The following is a 20,260-nucleotide window of genomic DNA, read 5'->3' as shown; positions in this document are numbered from 1 at the left end:
CTACCGGGATTCTGCGCCTCAGAAGGAGGCAGCCTGAGTGGGGCTGGTCCCCTTCTGGTATCCTCTCCTTTGCTTCAACTTCATTGATGCTCACTGCAATGCAATTCTGCCTTTCAATGTCTCTTTCTGGGAGCTGCAGCTCTGAGGGCATGCACAGCTCCGTTAACCTTCTGTCCTCCTCAGACTCCGGTCTGGAACTAACTGAACTGAGCTCAGCCAGCAGCTAACTACTTTCCCTACAGACTACCAGTTATATATATATATATGGGGAGTGACCTAATAAATAGGAACAAAAGCTCCCCCTGGTGGCCTGGAGTATGAAATGCATTGCATGTTTGTGATACCTGGATGCAGTTATCCTTTCTTGCCTCCAAACGTAGCAACACTCTCCCCGAGAGGAAAGCAATACCACTGTGACGACCAGGACCCTGGGGCACCACAATTCAATGTGGGAGAATGAACTGTTTTACTTGGGACACAAAACGACCATTATCTTTATCACCACAGTACTGAGTATTACATTAAAAAGAAACCCACAAACCAATCGAAAAGTCCCTCCACAACACAAGCCTGCAGTTGTTTATGCTCCAAAAATCTGCTTCACAATAAATCCTTATATTTCTTGTCTCCTCTTCCTCAGATACCGAAAATGATCTCACACAAGTTTTGTCTCTCCTAGTAGTTGACTTATTACAATCAATGCTTCTCATCTCCAATATCAGCACCCAAATGCCAGCCGTCTTCTTCCTCTTCGGGATGTCTGGGTTGGAAGATCTTGGTATTTTGGTATCCATTTTCTTCTGCGTCATCTATATCTTGGCCATTCTTGGAAACTTCTCAATAACATACATAATTTGGACTCATAAGAGCCTCCATGGACCCATGTACTTCTTCCTGGCCATGTTGGCAATCAATGACCTGGCCTTCTCAAGCTCCACCGTGCCAAAGATGCTGGGAATTTTCTGGACGAGTGATAGCCGCATTGATGCTTCTTCTTGTCTTGTTCAGATGTTTTTTGTTCACTTCCTGTCAGTGGTGGAGTCGGGGATCTTGGCCGCCATGGCTTATGACCGTTACATCGCCATCTGTTCCCCACTCAGATACACGTCCATTCTTACCTTCATAGTTCTGGAGAGAATTGCGGCATCCATCCTGGTCAGAGCCTTTCTCACCATTTTCCCCATTCCAGTTCTGGTCAGCCGGTTGCACTATTGTGTCGGTGACGTGGTGTTGCACTCGTACTGTGATCACATGGCCGTAGTGAATGTGGCGTGTGGAGATAAAAGAGTGAACAGTATTTATGGCCTTGTCTTGTCTCTTTCTATCACCGGCTTTGACCTGATGTTTATTGGTCTTTCGTATATGATGATTTTGCAGGCCATATTCCAGCTGCCGTCCAGGAACGCTCGCCGTAAGGCAGTGGGAACGTGTGGCTCTCACATTTGTGTCATCATTGCAGCCTATGTACCTGGAATATTCACCTTTGTGACTTACAGGTTTGGACAGAAGATAGTTCCACAAAATGTTCACATCTTCCTAGCAAATATCTACATTGTGTTCCCGGCATTCTTGAACCCGATCATCTATGGTGTGAAGACAAAGCAAATTAGAGACTCGGCCCTGAAGATGCTCCAGGTGAAGCAGAAGATGTGCAGTCAAGGGCAAAAGTTTTAAAACCGACACAAGTTTTGTTCTTCACAAATTTTGTTGCTTCAGTTTTTTGCGGTAATTTGCATTAACTGTAAGATTGTGAAGAGGGATCAGATGAACTGCAAAAGTTGCAAAGACAATCCTTGAAAGAAAAAAAGAGGTGGACCAGCTAAAGTTATTCCTTGCTATGAAAATTAATTTAACTGCAAACCCTCCATTTTCACTGAGTAAAATCATAATATGACCTGCTGACATAATTTCAGTGATCTTCTCATTAGCTCAGGAGAAAGTGTAAACAAGGACAAGGCAGCTGGTATCACTCTGTCGTGCTGATTTAATAATGAGAGCAGACTGGGTCTTTTCTAATTGGTCTGGTGCCTGAGATTATTGTCTTTTTCTGTTAACCCTAGGTACCTCCAAGTAAACACGCACAGTTATCATTGAATTGCATCAAAAGGGATTTACAGGCAAGGACATTGCTGCTTATAGGATTGCCACTAAATCACCCATTTATTGGATAATCAAAAACTTTAAGGAATGAAGTTCAATTGCTGCAAAGGATTCATGAAGCCCAAAAAAGTCCAGCAAGTGCCAGGACCGTCTCCTAAAGAGGATTCAGCTACAGGATCGGTCCAACAGCAGTGAAGAGCTTGCTCAGAAATGGCAGCGGCAGGTGTCAGCGCATCTGCACACAGTGAAGTGAAAGCTTCTGGAGGCTGCCGAGTGTCAATAAAGGCAGGAAAGAGGCCACTTAAGACATGAAGATACTGTATTAACAGGGGGCTGAGCTGACAATCTCTCACACATGATATACAGGCTGGTTGTCAGCAGTAATAGATGAGGAGCTTGTTTTGCATAAGGAGTGTGGTCTTAAGTCTGATCACATGTGATTATATTATATCAGTGATGTCTTCAATGGAAGGTGAAGACACTAATTTGCCAAAATATAAATGAAATACAAATTGTTTTTGTGATTGATGATGTAAGGATTTTTCCGGGATCATGCAATACCCTACTCCCTCCTCTTGTGTTAATATGGTTATAATTAATGTGAAGTATGCGCGTGTTGCTTTTCCCTACTGTGAATATTTGAGAATACTGTTATGTACATAATGTAATGTATATAATTTGACATGTCGTGCACTTGTTACATATGGAAAGTGTAGTCCTCGTTTCTGGTCACTATACGGGGGAACAAAAGTATACATAGTTTATTGTAGGAGGGGTCAGCTGCAATTAAGACTACGTTCACATTTGCGTTGTTGTGTGTTGCGTCGGCGACGCAACGCACAACGCATGCAAAACGCATGCAAAAACGCATTGTTTTGTGACGCATGTGTCCATTTTTGGCTTGATTTTGGACGCAAAAAAAATGCAACTTGCTGCGTCCTCTGCGCCCTGACGCTTGCTCCAAAAATGATGCATGCGTCACAAAACGCAAGACAACGCATGTCCATGCACCCCCATGTTAAATATAGGGGCGCATGAGGCATGCGTCGCCGCGGCTACGCCTGACGCAACGCTAATGTGAACGTAGCCTAAGATAGGGAAGACTTCCTGATTTAGGACAGAAGGGCCTGGGTGCCCAGACAGTCCACAAAGGCTTAAATGCCCAGGGCAATAGCAGTGACCACGCAACGTTTGTTAAGAGAGGAGCCCAGCCATCCACAGCATCGGGCCTGAGCAACAGTGGCCAGTACAACAGCGGGAAAGGAGAATCAAGAAAGAAGCAGTGACAGGATGGGGACACGGGTAGCTCCATGATGTGGCAGCTTATAGCTTGGGCAGATGCCCTCAGTACCGGTGCAAAACGGCTGAGGGAACTCTCAGAAGCAGTGAGCTTGGAACAGGAGTACGTTGGGTTGCCACGTAGTACAGTACACAAGGGCAGGTCGCTCACCAGGTTGCAATTGTCTTCGGGGATGGAAATTCTCTGGTCTGGTGTGAAACAGACTAAGGAAGGACTAACCATAGCAGAGCTGAATTGGGAGGATGCTGAGGAACCGTGTGGCGCTGTCCGACCCGGGGGTGTGCTATGTGACAGCAAAGAAAGTGCAGGGAAAGAAGAAGAGATGAGTAATGTGAATCCTGTTGTAAATGCTGTGTAGGATTTGGATGTGCTGCGTAAAGAAAATAGTAAAGTAGTTTATTTGAAATTTGGAATGGATTGTGTCTCAATTTTTTTTAACACCGCCTAATGGGAGCCTACAGCAGAGCAGAGGGGACCCCGATGACGAAGAAAGTGGAGCCACAGGTATGCAAAGTAATGGACATTGTTTTCATGTGATGGGAGGCCAGGGCACAGAAGCCCCCACATCCTTGGCCAGGACTACGACCCTGGTCTTCTCTCACAATGACTTTTTACATTTGGACATAATTATGTAAAAATAAATCTTGAGAAAATCATCCTTTTTACATGAGTCTGTTGTATTTCAGCTTTGTGGACCCAAGGTCTTTGTAGACAGATGTACTTACTCTGAAAATCAGAATGCCTGAATAGTCCAGTTTGAAAGTTTTCCCATAGATAGTAAAATGACTATAGTGAAATATGTATAGGTATGGATGTATGACTAGCAGTAATTTAACATCTGTCCTGAGACTGCAGGACTCACAGTGGTCACAGCTTATGTTATCCTGAGAAGGCAGTCTCATGTCTCCAATCTTGCCAGGGGGCCTTGCTAAGAACCAGGAAGTGCAAACAATTAACACCTTCTGGCTCTTTTGAAGAGAGATGTCAATTACAGCCTGACACTATCTATGAGAAAGCTGTGAGATAGCGCTTACTGCATGTGTTGGGGGACACTCGCTTAGCAATAGGATTCAGTCACACAGGCATATTATGCAGTCATAAACCAGGTCATGCACAGTTCATTATATACTTCATGGAACACAATAGGCACCAACAGTTGACATTAATTTGCAGCTTTAACTTAGATACTTCATATACGGCTTTAACTCACAGTTCAGACTCTACACCCGACAGTCCTCCTTGACTAGTCCCTGGGGGGAAGTGTCCGTACACCATATCAATGTCTCTACTCATATAGCGCACACGACATTGGTCCTCACTTCGTCCAGTAACTGTGGGAGACTACAAAGTTCATTACTGACCTTCGTCAGTGCACACATGTTACAGGGCTACCGCGACAGAGAGGTTCCAGAGAACCGCAGCGCTCTGGGCCTCGTTCACACACGATGAACAGAAGCTCTGAATTCTGACCTGGCTGTCTTGCCAGCAGGGCAGGAGTTAAACTTTGTTACTGAAGTTACTGAGAGCTATATCTCTCAGCTGATTTGGTTTTGGTAATCTCCGCTCCTATAAAGACTCAGCTTTGTCTACAACTGTTGTCAGTGATCAGTTCTGCTGCCTGGCTTGGAGTGAGAAGGAGCGTGGTATTAGGAGCTTGGAGGTTTATTTACAGAGATTGGTGTTTGCTGTTTTGGTTGCATGTTTAACCTGTTTTCCTTCCTAGTTTTTTCCTTCACTTCCCTTCTCTGTGTTTCCTCTGTGGTTGTGTGAGCATTTGGTGAGTTTGAGACTTTTAGTTACCTTGTCTGTATACCCTGTTTAATTGCCGTATTTATACACTGGTGCAGTCCACCTCCCTTGGGGGGAGAGGGGGCCACTGATAGGGCCTGCACAGGAGACAGGTATATGCTGGCGGCTCAGGCCTCCTAACCATTATAGATACCCCCAAGGCCCCATTATAGTGGCAGGGACAGGTGCGGGTCCCAGTATGCCATCCTGCCCCTTTATCGCCGTAAACGGCGTGACAACACAGTTCCCCAACTCTGGGCTACCTTCCTGGAACTCCTGCTCCACACGCTGACTCCTTGTCAGTCCACACTCCTGGGAAGCAGCCTAACAGGGATCATTGTCCTTGCGACCAGGGCACTCTCAGCAGTCCACAGCTTCAGAAGGTTGGTAGCTCCCGAACACAGTAGCCGACCAACTCTGCACATTCGGCCTCTCAGTGCGCTATTCAGGGATCCGATCGTACTCCGAAGATCTCCCAGCATACGTCTTCAGGTCCATGGCCTCTCAGTGTGCTATTCAGTGATCCAGTCCACACACAGGACCTCCCAACACACAAGCCTTCCAGGGCCTACACACACTCCTCATGTGACCACACCATGGTCACATTATGTAGTTGTAACCACTCCCATAGATGTGAGGTGTGTGTGGTTAGTTAGACCCGCCCAGCTCTCTACCTAACCCTGCAAGCCTCCCTTTACAACTATACAAATACTTGTGGGACTACAGGTCTCAGAACAACAGCACTTCTGGCTTACAGCTCAGACCCCCTCTGCGACACATACCGGCCATTTACAATAATGTCAGCCACTATCTCATTATCACTATTACAGATACACCTCCATGTATATCCTGAGGAGCACACACAGCGCCCCCTAGCTTCAGCATAGGTCACTGCATGACAAAGCTTACACAAAGAGTTTCAGAGAAAATAATATATTCATTGGTGGAGTGGCCATGGTTCAGTGTTATGATCTGGTGACCTTGGAGCCGCATGAATAACTTTCACTGGAGTAGGTGGTAACTGTACTGACCGCAAATCCTGATCTGACACCGCAACTAGAAGTAGCCGTGGGGTGTGCCTAACAAACCCTAGACACCTCATCACAGCCGGAGAACTAAATACCCCTATAGATGGAAATAGGAATACTATCTTGCCTCAGAGCAGAACCCCAAAGGATAGGCAGCCCCCCATGAATATTGACTGTGAGTAGGAGAGGAAAGACAAACACAGTCAGAAAACAGGATTTAGCACAAGAGGCCGCTCTAGCTAAAATAGGAAAGGATGGGACAGAGTTCTGTGCGGTCAGTATTAAAACCCTTCCAAAAATATCCACAGCAGATTATACAAAAAATTCCTCCATCTAACTAAAGACATGGAACGTATATCTGCAACTCCAGAAAATCCTACACACAGAGCAGAAATACAATAAAAAATCCAGCACACAGCTTGTGTGCCATAGAAAAAGAAACAGACACTTATCTTTGCTGAATTGGCAGCTAAGCAGGAGAAGCCAGACAGAGACACCTCCCAAGAACCATTGACAACTGGCAAGGACTAATGAATCCTGCAAACCTAAATACCCCAGTCAGAATTGCAATCAGCAGAAACACCTGACCATGACTGCAGCCCTGGGACAACTGCATTACCACCTACAACCACCGGAGGGAGCCCAAAAGTAGAATTCACAACAGTTCAGTCACAAACCAGCAATTATAATATTAACTTGAGAGGCTGGTCTAGAAATTTGACCTTCAGGTTGACTATAAATTAGGCCTACACACAAAGAAAGATGTTCACATCTTGTGAGGATCGGAGGTTGCGTGTAGGTAAGTACCGGGAGACGAGGTCACAGATGTATGGAGGAGACAGGTTGTGGATGGCTTTGTATGTCATGGTTAGGCCTTTGTACTGGAGTCTCTGGGTAATGGGGAGCCAGTGAAGGGAATGACAGAGGGGAGAGGCCGGGGAATAGCGGGGGGACAGGTGGATTAGTCGGGCAGCAGAGTTTAGAATAGATTGGAGGGGTGCGAGAGTGTTCGAGGGGAGGCCACAGAGCAGGAGGTTGCAGTAGTCAAGGCGAGAGATGATGAGGGCATGGACTAGGGTTTTTGCAGATTCTTGGTTGAGGAATGTACGCATTCGTGAAATATTTTTGAGTTGAAGTCGGCAGGAAGTGGAAAGGGCTTGGATATGTGGTTTGAAGGAGAGATCAGCGTCAAGGATTACCCCGAGGCAGCGAGCTTGTGAGACTGGGGAGAGTGGGCAGCCATTTACTGTAATGGATAGGTTCGTTGGGGGGGTCGCATGAGATGAGGGAAAGATTATGAATTCTGTTTTGTCCATGTTAAGTTTCAGAAATCTAGTGGAGAAGAAGGACGAAATAGCGGACAGACATTGAGGGATTCTGTTTAGTAGGGTGGTGATTAGAGTTGAGCGACTTTTACTTTTTTTGGATCGAGTCGGGTTTCGCGAAACCCGACTTTTTGTCAAAAGTCAGGTCGGGTGAAATCGGTCGATTATTGCGAAAAGTCGGGGGGCCGACCGAAACATGAACCCCAATGCACGTCAATGGGGAATCAAAGTCGGCAGTGAGTGGAGGACAGGAAAACACCTACAGTGTCCATTTTAATGCCCAAAACATAAATTCTTATTACTGAAGCTTGTCAATCTTAAATTACTTTATAATAATAGTTAGGCATTGAAAACTGGGGGTCATTTGGCTAAAGTTGTGGGGGGATAGGGCTGCCAGTAACGTCGCCAACGAGTATTCCCCCCCCCCCACCTGATGAAGGAACCTGCACTTTCATCTGCACCTTCCTCTTTGTCCCCGTGTAAGGTGGTATAGTATGCGGGAAGGGGAACCTGACTTTCAGCAGGGTCAGATTCTGGCTGTGTAGCGTGCACGGGGAATGTAGCGGTCTGGGTCAATGTACCAGCAGACCCATCAAGCACTGGCTGGGCAATGGGCAGGATGAGGAGGAAATACAGATATAGGCCCAAATAATAAAGTGGGCTAAATGCAGTTCAAAATTGGCAACAGGACTAAACAGGGGGCATAGCTTTGTTCAGTAGAGGACAACTGTAATGAGGGGCAGACACAGTTAGTAGGCCCAGATACTAAAGTTGGCTAAATGCAGTTCAAAATTGGTAACAGGACTAAATAGGTGGCATAGCGAGGTACAGGGGTGGGCTCCTTTGCTGAGCAGCAGACAGTGGTAGTAGGCGCAAAGTATTAACTGGTCTAAATGGAGGCCAGGGCCCCTGTATATTTTAACTATCATCTATCATTTCAACAAATTTGTATTGGCAGTGCCATTGAAGGATTTAACAGCACAGACTACACAGTGGTGGAGCAGGGAGAGGTAAGTTTTGCAAGTGGTAGAGGACTGTTCGAGCTGGGGGGGACACTCTCTCGTGGGCGGCGGCACTGGCACAGGGCCCCTCATATTACGACGGTGTGTCTGATGTTGGTTGTGCACCACCACCATCAGAGACACTTCATTGTACTCTGAGGGACCCTGTGCCAGTGCCGTCGCCCAAGAGTGGGCACACCCACCTGTCCATGCAAACGGCACTCGCACGGGTCAGCGTCAGCCCATTTAGGGAGGTATAAAAATGGCCTATGGTGGACATTCAGCAGCTGCAAATGGAGGAATTGGAGAAGTCAATAAGAGGAGGCCAAAAGCAAGACATTTTTCAGGCAAGCTACGTGTCAGCAGGGGAAGGTGGGGCAAAATAATTTGAAATCCATGATTGGTTCATTTTAATGAAGGTTAGATCATCCGGCTTTAAAAGCATTTTCCTACTCCCAGATAAGGGAGCGTTCGAGGCCTTGTGTAGCCAGACGATGACGCAGGCTCAACACCTCCAGCTTTAGCTGCTATTGTGCTTTTGCCACTACCACCAGATGCTCCACCACCATCAGTACCAGCTGGCAATCACCGCCCACGGCCTCTTCCACCAGACTTCCTCATTTTTTGGAAAATCTAACCAAAATATCAACCGTTATATGTTACTGTAAAACAAGGTAGAAAGTGTATATAAACTTGTTGAGAATTTAAATCTCCCTTTTTTTTTGAGACTGACCCAAAACTCAGGCTCAGTGTATATAACAACACAATCTAAGTGGCAGAAAGTGGCTGGAAGATATATGAAAAAATACAAGGGCTGTAGTACAATTTCAATCTCCCTACAATGATCGCAGGACAAGTATGGCAGCAATAAAAAGGACTGCTGCACACAAAAGTGTGGACAAATAAACAAGAGAACTGTGCAGAAAGGAGCAACAGGATTTTTGCTTTTAAAAAAGCAGTTGGTTTGCACAGCGGCGTACAAACAGCAATGCAGCTATCAGGGAGCCTTATAGGGCAGCCTAATAAGCTACAGAGCTGATGCACAAAAATATAAACTCCACTGTCCCTGCAAAGAAAAGGTGGTGTTGGACAGTGGAAATCGCTATAGCACAAGCAGTTTGGGGTTTAATCTTCCCTCCCTAACTATATCCCTTCTTCTGATGAAGCTGCAGCAACCTCTCCCTATGCTGAGATCGGCAGAAGTAAGATGGCGGTCAGCGTGCACGCCCCTTTATAGCCCCTGTGACGCCGCAGAAAGCAAGCCAATCACTGTCATGCCCTTCTCTAAGATGGTTGCAACCGAGACCTATGTCATCACACTGCCCACACTCTGCGTGCACCTTCATTGGCTGAAAAATGGCGCTGAAAGCGTCATACGAAACGCGACTTTTGCGCGCAGATCGCCGACCTCATGGCCGATCCCACACTAGGATCGGGTCGCATTTCATGAAACCCAACTTTGCCGAAAGTCGACGATTTTTTAATCTGTCTGATCCGTTTCTTTCAACCCTAGTGGTGATATCTGGTCCAGAGATGTAGATCTGTGTGTCATCAGCATAGAGATGATACTGAAAGCCATGAGATTCTATGAGCTGTCCCAGGCCAAAGGTGTAGATGGAGAAGATCAGGGGCCCAAGGACTGAACCTTGTGGGACTCCGACAGATAGGGGGCGAGGTGAGGAGGTGGTGTGTGAGTGGGAGACGCTGAATGTCCGGTCTGTTAGGTATGATGAGATCCAGGATAGGGCCAAGTCTGTGATGCCAAGGGATGAGAGGGTCTGTAATAATAGGGAATGGTCCACTGTGTCAAAGGCAGAGGACAGGTCGAGGAGGAGGAGGACAGAGTAGTGGCGCTTGCTCTTGGAGGTTAAGAGGTCATTGGTGACCTTAGTTAGGGCAGTTTCAGTGGAATGGTGTGACCGGAAGCCAGATTGTAAGCGGTCAAAGAGGGAGCAAGAAGAGAGATGGGAGGACAGTTCAAGGTAGACGTGTTGTTCCAGTAGTTTGGAGGCATAGGGGAGAAGTGATATAGGGCGATAGCTAGATACAGAGGATGGGTCAAGAGAAGGCTTCTTGAGGATAGGTGTGATGGAGGCATGTTTAAAGCTTGAGGGGAAAACATCAGTTGTTAGTGATAGGTTGAAGAGATGAGTTAGGGTTGGGATGAAGACTGTGGCGAGGTTTGGGATGAAGTGGGATGGGATCGGGTCAAGTGCACAGGTGGTGAGATGCGATCTTGAGAGTAGACTGGAGAGTTGATCTTCTGTAATGGTGGAGAAGTTGGTTTTGGAGGTGGAGGGCTGGGAAGTCGGGAGGAAGGGCTCTGGGGGTTGTTGACCAAAACTGTCTCTGATGTTATCAATCTTCTGCTTGAAAAATGCGGCAAAGTCTTCAGCTGAGATAAGTGGGGAGGGAGGAGGTGCTGGGGATGGACGAGAGAGTTGAAGGTGTTGAATACCTGTTTAGGGTTGTGAGACGGAGGATATGAGAGATGAGAAATAGGTTTGTTTAGCTGTGGCGAGTGTGGTCTTGAAAGTAGTGAGGGACTGTTTGAATGCGATGAAGTGCTCGTTGGAGTGGGATCTTTTCCATCTCCGCTCTGCAGCCCTGGAAGCTCGCCTCAGTTCTTTGGTCAGGCTGGTGTGCCAGGGCTGTCTGTTGATTTTGCGAGCTTTGGTATGTATAAGTGGGGCAGCAGATTCCAAAGCTACAGCTATTGTGGTGTTATATAGAGCGTCAGTGTCATCTGCATTGTGTAAGGAACTTATATCTGCGAAAGGGAGGAGGGATTCAGAGAATGAATGTAGGTCAAGATGTTTAAGATTTCTGCGAGGGTGTGAAAGTTTGTGGGGTGGGGATTGTAGACATGGAGTGGAGAGGGAAGAGAATGTGAGAAGGTTGTGGTCAGAGAGAGGAAGAGGTGAGTTAGAGAGGTTAGATAGGGAGTAGAGGCGGATGAAGATGAGGTCCAGTGTGTGACCATCTTTGTGGGTGGCTGTAGAAGACCATTGAGTGAGGCCGAAGGAGGAAGTGAGAGATAGAAGTTTAGTGGCAGCTGAGAGGGAAGTGTCAATGGGGATGTTGAAGTCACCCATGATGATAGTGGGGATGTCCGCGGAAAGGAAATGAAGTAGCCAGGTGGTGAAGTGGTCAAAGGTTTAAAGGGTTAAAGCAAACATATGCATTGTCACACCGAAAACCAGATACAGACAGAACGGCGTGACAGAGGCAAATCAGAACCCTAGCTTGACTGCAAAGACCATCAGAAAGATTTAGCAGACTCTGGAGTTGTGGTACATTGTTATACTGTTCAGAAGCACCTGCACAAATATGGCCTTCATGGAAGAGTAATCAGAAAAAACCCTCTCCTGCGACTTCATCATAAAATGAAACAAGCCTGATGCCCTTTGGAAACAAGTCCTGTGGACTAGGGTTGAGCGAAACGGGTCGAACATTTTCAAAAGTCGCCGACTTTTGGCTAAGTCGGGGTTTCATGAAACCCGATCCGACCCCTGTGCGGGGTCGGCCATGCGGTACGCGACTTTCGCGCCAAAGTCGCGTTTCAATGACGCGAAAAGCGCCATTTCTCAGCCAATGAAGGTAAACGCAGAGTGTGGGCAGCGTGATGACATAGGTCCTGGTCCCCACCATCTTAGAGAAGGGCATTGCAGTGATTGGCTTGCTGTCTGCGACGTCACAGGGGCTATAAAGAGGCGTTCCCGCCGACCGCCATCTTACTGCTGCTGATCTGAGCTTAGGGAGAGGTTGCTGCCGCTTTGTCAGAAGCAGGGATAGCGTTAGGCAGGGTCCATTAACCACAAAACCGCTTGTGCTGCAGCGATTTGCACTGTCCAACACCACCCTCGGTGTGCAGGGACAGTGGAAGTTTTTTTGTTTTTTTTTCCCCTCAGCGCTGTAGCTCATTGGGCTGCCCTAGAAGGCTCCCTGATAGCTGCATTGCTGTGTGTACGCCGCTGTGCAAACCAACTGCTTTTTTCAAAGCACAAATCCTCTTGTTCCTTCCTTTCTGCACAGCTATCTTTTTTGTTTGTCCACACTTTTTATTTCATTTGTGCATCAGTCCACTCCTTATTGCTGCCTGCCATACCTGGCTGAGATTACTGCAGGGAGATAGTAGCTGCCTGCCATACCTGGCTGAGATTACTGCAGGCAGGGAGATAGTAATTGTAGGACATTCCCTGTTTTTTTTTTTTTTTTTTTTTTTTGGTGGGAGATTAAGATTGGCAATTTGGCATTTCTGCTAGAGTGCCATCCCTGTGTGTGCCATCTCTCTCACATAGTGGGCCATAGAAAGCCTTTTCATTTTTCTGTATTTTTTTTTGTGGGGTGTATAAATTCTCCCTGATAAAAATACAGTGGGAGATTAATATTGGCCTTTGGGCTTGTGTGCCAGTCCTGAGTGTGCCATCTCTCTCACAAATAGTGGGCCATAGAAAGCCTATTTTATTTTTTTTGGGGTTTTATAAATTCTCCCTGAAAAAAAGGGAGATTAATATTGGCCTCTGGGCTTGTGTGCCAGTCCTGAGCGTGCCATCTGTGCCAGCCCTGAGCGTGCCATCTCTCTCACAAATAGTGGGCCATAGAAAGCCTATTTAATTTTTTTTTTGGTTTTATAAATTCTCCCTGAAAAAAAGGGAGATTAATATTGGCCTCTGGGCTTGTGTGCCAGTTGTGAGCGTGCCATCTGTGCCAGTCCTGAGTGTGCCATCTCTCTCACAAATAGTGGGCCATAGAAAGCCTATTTAATTTTTTTTTTGGTTTTATAAATTTTCCCTGAAAAAAGGGAGATTAATATTGGCCTCTGGGCTTGTGTGCCAGTTGTGAGCGTGCCATCTGTGCCAGCCCTGAGCGTGCCATCTCTCTCACAAATAGTGGGCCATAGAAAGCCTATTTAATTTTTTTTTTTGGTTTTATAAATTCTCCCTGAAAAAAAGGGAGATTAATATTGGCCTCTGGGGTTGTGTGCCAGTTGTGAGCGTGCCATCTGTGCCAGTCCTGAGCGTGCCATCTCTCTCACAAATAGTGGGCCATAGAAAGCCTATTTAATTTTTTTTTTGGTTTTATAAATTTTCCCTGAAAAAAGGGAGATTAATATTGGCCTCTGGGCTTGTGTGCCAGTTGTGAGCGTGCCATCTGTGCCAGTCCTGAGCGTGCCATCTCTCTCACAAATAGTGGGCCATAGAAAGCCTATTTAAATATTTTTTTGGTTTTATAAATTCTCCCAGAAAAAAAGGGAGATTAATATTGGCCTCTGGGCTTCTGTGCCAGTCCTGAGCGTGCCATCTGTGCCAGTCCTGAGCGTGCCATCTCTCTCACAAATAGTGGGCCATAGAAAGCCTATTTTTTTTTTTTTTTTGGGTTTTAGAAATTCTCCCTGAAAAAAAAAGGGAGATTAATATTGCCCTTTGGGCTTGTGTGCCAGTACTAAGCGTGCCATCTCTCTCTCTCTCTCAGTCAGTGGGCCATAGAACGCCTATTTTTGGTTTTATTTGTTTTCTAAATTCTCCCTGAAAAAATCATTTTATTTTATTTGGTTTCTAAATTCTTCCTGATAAAATCATATTTTTTTTATTATTTTTTTTTCTAAAGTCTCCCTGAAAAAAAAAAAAAAAAAAAAAACAGTGGGAGATTAATATTGGCCTTTCTGCTTGTGTGCCAGTCTTGACTCCTGGGTGCGTCATCTCTCAGTCAGTGGGCCATAGAACGCCTATTTTTGGTTTTATTTGTTTTATAAATTCTCCCTGAAAAAATCATTTTATTTTATTTGGTTTCTAAATTCTTCCTGATAAAATCATATTTTTTTTATTATTTTTTTTTCTAAAGTCTCCCTGAAAAAAAAAAAAAAAAACAACCAAAAAAAACAGTGGGAGATTAATATTGGCCTTTCTGCTTGTGTGCCAGTCTTGACTCCTGGGTGTGCCATCTCTCTCTCTCTCTCTCTCTCCAATTGTGGTCCATAGAAAGCCTATATTTTTTTTCCTTGATTTGGGTTCCAAAATCTACCAGAGAAAATAACTACATCAATCATTGGTAGAAAAATATTGGCCTCTGGGCTTGTGTGCCACTCCTGACTCCTGTGTGCGTCATCTCTCAGTCAGTGGGCCATAGAACGCCTATTTTTGTTTTTATTTGTTTTATAAATTCTCCCTGAAAAAATCATTTTATTTTATTTGGTTTCTAAATTCTTCCTGATAAAATCATATTTTTTTTATTATTTTTTTTTCTAAAGTCTCCCTGAAAAAAAAAAAAAAAAACCAAACAAAAAAAACAGTGGGAGATTAATATTGGCCTTTCTGCTTGTGTGCCAGTCTTGACTCCTGGGTGTGCCATCTCTCTCTCTCTCTCTCTCTCTCTCTCTCTCCAATTGTGGTCCATAGAAAGCCTATATTTTTTTTTCCTTGATTTGGGTTCCAAAATCTACCAGAGAAAATAACTACATCAATCATTGGTAGAAAAATATTGGCCTCTGGGCTTGTGTGCCACTCCTGACTCCTGTGTGCGTCATCTCTCAGTCAGCGGGCCATAGAACGCCTATTTTTGTTTTTATTTGTTTTATAAATTCTCCCTGAAAAAATAATTTTATTTTATTTGGTTTCTAAATTCTTCCTGATAAAATCATATTTTTTTTATTATTTTTTTTTCTAAAGTCTCCCTGAAAAAAAAAACAAAAAAAAAAAAAAACAAACCCCCCCAAAAAATGGGAGATTAATATTGGCCTTTCTGCTTGTGTGCCAGTCTTGACTCCTGGGTGTGCCATCTCTCTCTCTCTCTCTCTCTCTCTCCAATTGTGGTCCATAGAAAGCCTATATTTTTTTTCCTTGATTTGGGTTCCAAAATCTACCAGAGAAAATAACTCCATCAATCATTGGTAGAAAAATATTGGCCTCTGGGCTTGTGTGCCACTCCTGATTCCTGTGTGCGTCATCTCTCACTCAGTGGCCCATAGAAAGCATATAGTTTGTTACATTTGTTTTCTAAATTCTCCCTGCAAAAATCTATTTTTTTTTTTTGGGGGGGTTTCTAAAGTGTTCCTGAAAAAAATAAAAATAAAAAAAAAATAATAGTGTGACATTAATATTAACATTTGTGCTTCAGTGACAGTCCTGCGTGTGGGGCATCTCTCTAATTTGCAGCCACCAAAAAAAGAGTGTGTAACATTGGGCCTGATTTTCGCTGTGGTCTCACCAACCTGTAAAGGGGTAGCTAAATCATACTGAAGTTATAGCTCACCGTGTAAGTTGTGTGACTGCAACAAATAACGTTAGTTTGGTTACGTTTTTAAAACAATGAGGAAGTCTAGTGGAAGAGGTCGTGGCCGGGGGCGTTCATTGTCAGCTGGTAATGAGGGTAGTGGTAGTGGTGGAGCATCAGGTGGTCGTGGGGAAAAAAATATTGCACCTAAGTCTGGAGCTGTGGAGCCAGGTTCGTCGTCTGGCTACACAAGGCCTCGAACGCTCCCTTTTCTGGGATTAGGAAAACCGCTTTTAAAGCCGGAGCAGCAAGAGCAAGTTTTGGCTTATCTTGCTGACTCAGCCTCTAGCTCTTTTGCCTCCTCTCGTGAAACTGGTAAAAGTAAAAGCAGCGCGTCGTTAGTGGATGTTCACGGTCAGGGACAAGTCACTTCCTTGTCCTCTTCAGCAAAAACAACAACAGAGAAGAATGCAGCAGGCGACACAACGGGTTACTCCATGGAGCTCTTTACACATACCGTCCCTGGCTTAGAAAGTGAAGCAGTTAACAGTCCATGCCCATTACAAATTGAATCTGACATGGAGTGCACTGATGCACAGCCACAGTCAGACTACTATGCTGGTCCTTTGACTCAGACCACAACATTGCCCTCGCAGGGTGCTGATCAAGAATCAGACCCTGATGAGACTATGTTGCCCCATCACGAACGCTATACCACCGAACGACACGGTGACACAGACGAAGTTGCGCAGGAGGTACAAGAAGAGTTATTAGATGACCCAGTTCTTGACCCCGATTGGCAGCCATTGGGGGAACAGGGTGCAGGCGGCAGCAGTTCTGAAGCGGAGGAGGAGGGGCCGCAGCAGGCATCAACATCGCAACAGGTTCCATCTGCCGGGCCCGTATCTTGCCCAAAACGCGTGGCAAAGCCAAAACCTGGTGGAGGACAGCGTGGCCATCCGGTTAAAGCTCAGTCTGCAATGCCTGAAAAGGTATCCGATGCTAGAAAGAGTGCAGTCTGGCATTTTTTTAAACAACATCCAATTGATCAGCGCAAAGTCATCTGTCAAAAATGTTCTACTTCCTTAAGCAGAGGTCAGAATCTGAAAAGTCTCAATACTAGTTGCATGCATAGACATTTAACCACCATGCATTTGAAAGCTTGGACTAACTACCAAACGTCCCTTAAGGTTGTTGCACCCTCGGCCAATGAAGCTAGTCATCAACGCAACATCCCTTCCGGCAGTGTAGGACCACCATTTAGCGCACCACCTGCTGTATCTGTGCAGGTATCTTTGCCAGGCCAAAGCAGTCAGGGTCAGGGAATCACCAGTTTCGTATTAGGAAACACTGCATCTAGGGCACCGGCGGCAACAATACCATCTCCCACCGTCTCTCAGTCTGCCATGTCCACCGGCACCCCCGCTAGTTCCACGATCTCCAGCTCTCCAGTCCAGCTCACCCTACATGAGACTATGGTTAGAAAAAGGAAATACTTAGCCTCGCATCCGCGTACACAGGGTTTGAACGCCCACATAGCTAGACTAATCTCGTTAGAGATGATGCCCTACCGGTTAGTTGAAAGCGAAGCTTTCAAAGACCTGATGGACTACGCTGTACCACGCTACGAGCTACCCAGTCGACACTTTTTTTCCAGAAAAGCCATCCCAGCCCTCCACCAGCATGTTAAAGAGCGCATCGTCCATGCACTCAGGCAATCTGTGAGCACAAAGGTGCACCTGACAACAGATGCATGGACCAGTAGGCATGGCCAGGGACGTTACGTGTCCATCACGGCACACTGGGTAAATGTGGTGGATTCAGGGTCCACAGGGGACAGCAAGTTTGGGACAGTTCTGCCTAGCCCACGGTCTAGTAAACAGTTGTCTGTAGCCGTTCGCACCCCCTCCTCCTCCTCCTCCTCCTCGTCCTCCTGCAGAAGCAAGAGCTCGTCCACAGACCGCAGTCGCACAAACACTCCATCCGCACCTGCCACTGTTGCACACCAGGTCTCCCATTATGGGGCAGCTACTGGCAAACGTCAGCAGGCTGTATTGGCTATGAAGTGTTTGGGCGACAATAGACACACCGCGGAAGTTCTGTCCGAGTTCTTGCAGCAAGAAACGCAGTCGTGGCTGGGCACTGTAGATCTTGAGGCAGGCAAGGTAGTGAGTGATAACGGAAGGAATTTCATGGCTGCCATCTCCCTTTCCCAACTGAAACACATTCCTTGCCTGGCTCACACCTTAAACCTGGTGGTGCAGTGCTTCCTGAAAAGTTATCCGGGGTTATCCGACCTGCTCCTCAAAGTGCGTGGACTTTGCGCACATATCCGCCGTTCGCCTGTACACTCCAGCCGTATGCAGACCTATCAGTGTTCTTTGAACCTTCCCCAGCATCGCCTAATCATAGACGTTGCAACAAGGTGGAACTCAACACTGCACATGCTTCAGAGACTGTGCGAACAGAGGCGGGCTGTTATGTTTTTGTGGGAGGATACACATACACGGGCAGGCAGTAGGATGGCAGACATGGAGTTGTCAGGTGTGCAGTGGTCGAAGATTCAAGACATGTGTCAAGTCCTTCAGTGTTTTGAGGAATGCACACGGCTGGTTAGTGCAGACAACGCCATAATAAGCATGAGCATCCCCCTAATGCGTCTGCTGATGCAAAGTTTGACGCACATAAAGGATCAGGCGTCTGCACCAGAGGAAGAGGAAAGCCTTGATGACAGTCAGCGATTGTCTGGTCAGGGCAGTGTACATGACGAGGTACCGGGCGAAGAGGAGGTGGAGGATGAGGAGGATGATGGGGATGAGTAAATTTTTAATGAGGAAGCTTTCCCGGGGGCACGGGAAATTGGTGGCGTGGCAAGGCCGGGTTCTGGTTTTTTGAGGGACACAAGTGACGTAGATTTGCCTGCAACTGCCCCTCAACCAAGCACAACCGCAGATTTGACAACGGGAACTTTGGCCCACATGGCGGATTATGCCTTGCGTATCCTCAAAAGGGACACACGCATTACAAAAATGATGAACGATGACGATTACTGGTTGGCCTGCCTCCTTGATCCTCGCTATAAAGGCAAATTGCAAAATATTATGCCACATGAGAACTTGGAACTAATATTAGCAACAAAACAATCAACTCTTGTTGACCGTTTGCTTCTGGCATTCCCTGCACACAGCGCCCGTGATCGTTCTCACACGAGCTCCAGGGGCCAGCAGACCAGAGGCGTTAGAGGGGCAGAAATCAGAAGTGGCGTTGGCCAGAGGGGTTTTCTGACCAGGTTGTGGAGTGATTTTTCTATGACCGCAGACAGGACAGGTACTGCAGCATCAATTCAAAGTGACAGGAGACAACATTTGTCCAGTATGGTTACAAACTATTTTTCATCCCTTATCGACGTTCTCCCTCAACCGTCATTCCCATTTGATTACTGGGCATCCAAATTAGACACCTGGCCAGAATTGGCAGAATATGCATTGCAGGAGCTTGCTTGCCCGGCAGCTAGTGTCCTATCAGAAAGAGTATTCAGTGCTGCAGGTTCAATACTAACAGAAAAAAGGACTCGTCTGGCTACCCAAAATGTAGATGATCTAACCTTCATTAAAATGAACCACAACTGGATTTCAAAATCTTTTGCCCCACCCTGCCCGGCTGACACCTAGCTTTCCTATGAAAAGGTCTTGCCTGTGGACTATTCTGAATGACTTTTCCAATCTCGTAATTTTCTTCACCTGATTGTCCAGCATACGACATGTTTCCACCTCACGAAATGGCCAAACTCCCCACACGGGGCCGTGCTATCGCCACTTTGCGCTTGGACCCTTGAGAGTGCTGTTTGTCTGAAGAGGTGGGTGTGGCCGCTTTTGGTCGACGGCACTGCCACTGGGTCCCTCATAGTACAATAAAGTGTCTCTGGCGGTGGTGGTGCGCACCCAACGTCAGACACACCGTTGTAATATGAGGGGCCCTGTGCCTGTACCGCCGGCCACAAGACAGTTCCCCCCCCCAGCTCAAACAGTGCTCTACCACTAGCAAAATTATCTCTCACAGCTTCACCAATGTGTAGTCTAGGCGCTGACATCCTTCAATGCCTGGCACTGACAATACCATTGTTTTGACATTTTTGTTATGTTAGGCCTTCGAAGCCTGTCTGCGGTCCCTTCTTTCTACAACTACTACACTGACCAGGCCACTGCTGGCCGTGTTACCCTGGAACCAATTTAAAAGTGCCTACAGTCAGCCCAATTTTGTTATGTTAGGCCTTCGAAGACTGTCTGCCGTCACTCCTTCCACTAGACTAGACTAGACTACACTCATCAGGAGGGCGTTAAACTAGAAGAAGAGGGGACGGGAAGAAAAACATTAGACTCGAACAAAGACGACCCAGGAAAACATACTCAGAAGGGAGGTAAGAACATTTCTAAAACAATCCACAGTGAGGAGATTGGAACAAAACAAAATCCTCTAAACTGCATGCTCGCAAACGCCAGAAGCCTG

General features: G+C 46.3%; 1 protein-coding gene across 1 annotated transcript; it reads left to right on the top strand.

The window, feature by feature from the left end:
* Positions 1-699: 699 nt before the first annotated feature.
* LOC138671859 (olfactory receptor 52K1-like) lies at positions 700-1,674 on the top strand. The gene has a single exon (XM_069759989.1). The coding sequence runs from the start codon at positions 700-702 to the stop codon at positions 1,672-1,674; it is 975 nt and encodes a 324-aa protein (XP_069616090.1).
* Positions 1,675-20,260: the final 18,586 nt, after the last annotated feature.

The sequence above is a fragment of the Ranitomeya imitator genome, chromosome 3 (assembly GCF_032444005.1).
Source record: "Ranitomeya imitator isolate aRanImi1 chromosome 3, aRanImi1.pri, whole genome shotgun sequence".
In the NCBI taxonomy this organism is placed as follows: Eukaryota; Metazoa; Chordata; class Amphibia; order Anura; family Dendrobatidae; genus Ranitomeya; species Ranitomeya imitator.
The sequence above is the reverse complement of the archived record's forward strand: the minus strand, read 5'-3'. Positions and strand labels throughout refer to the sequence as shown.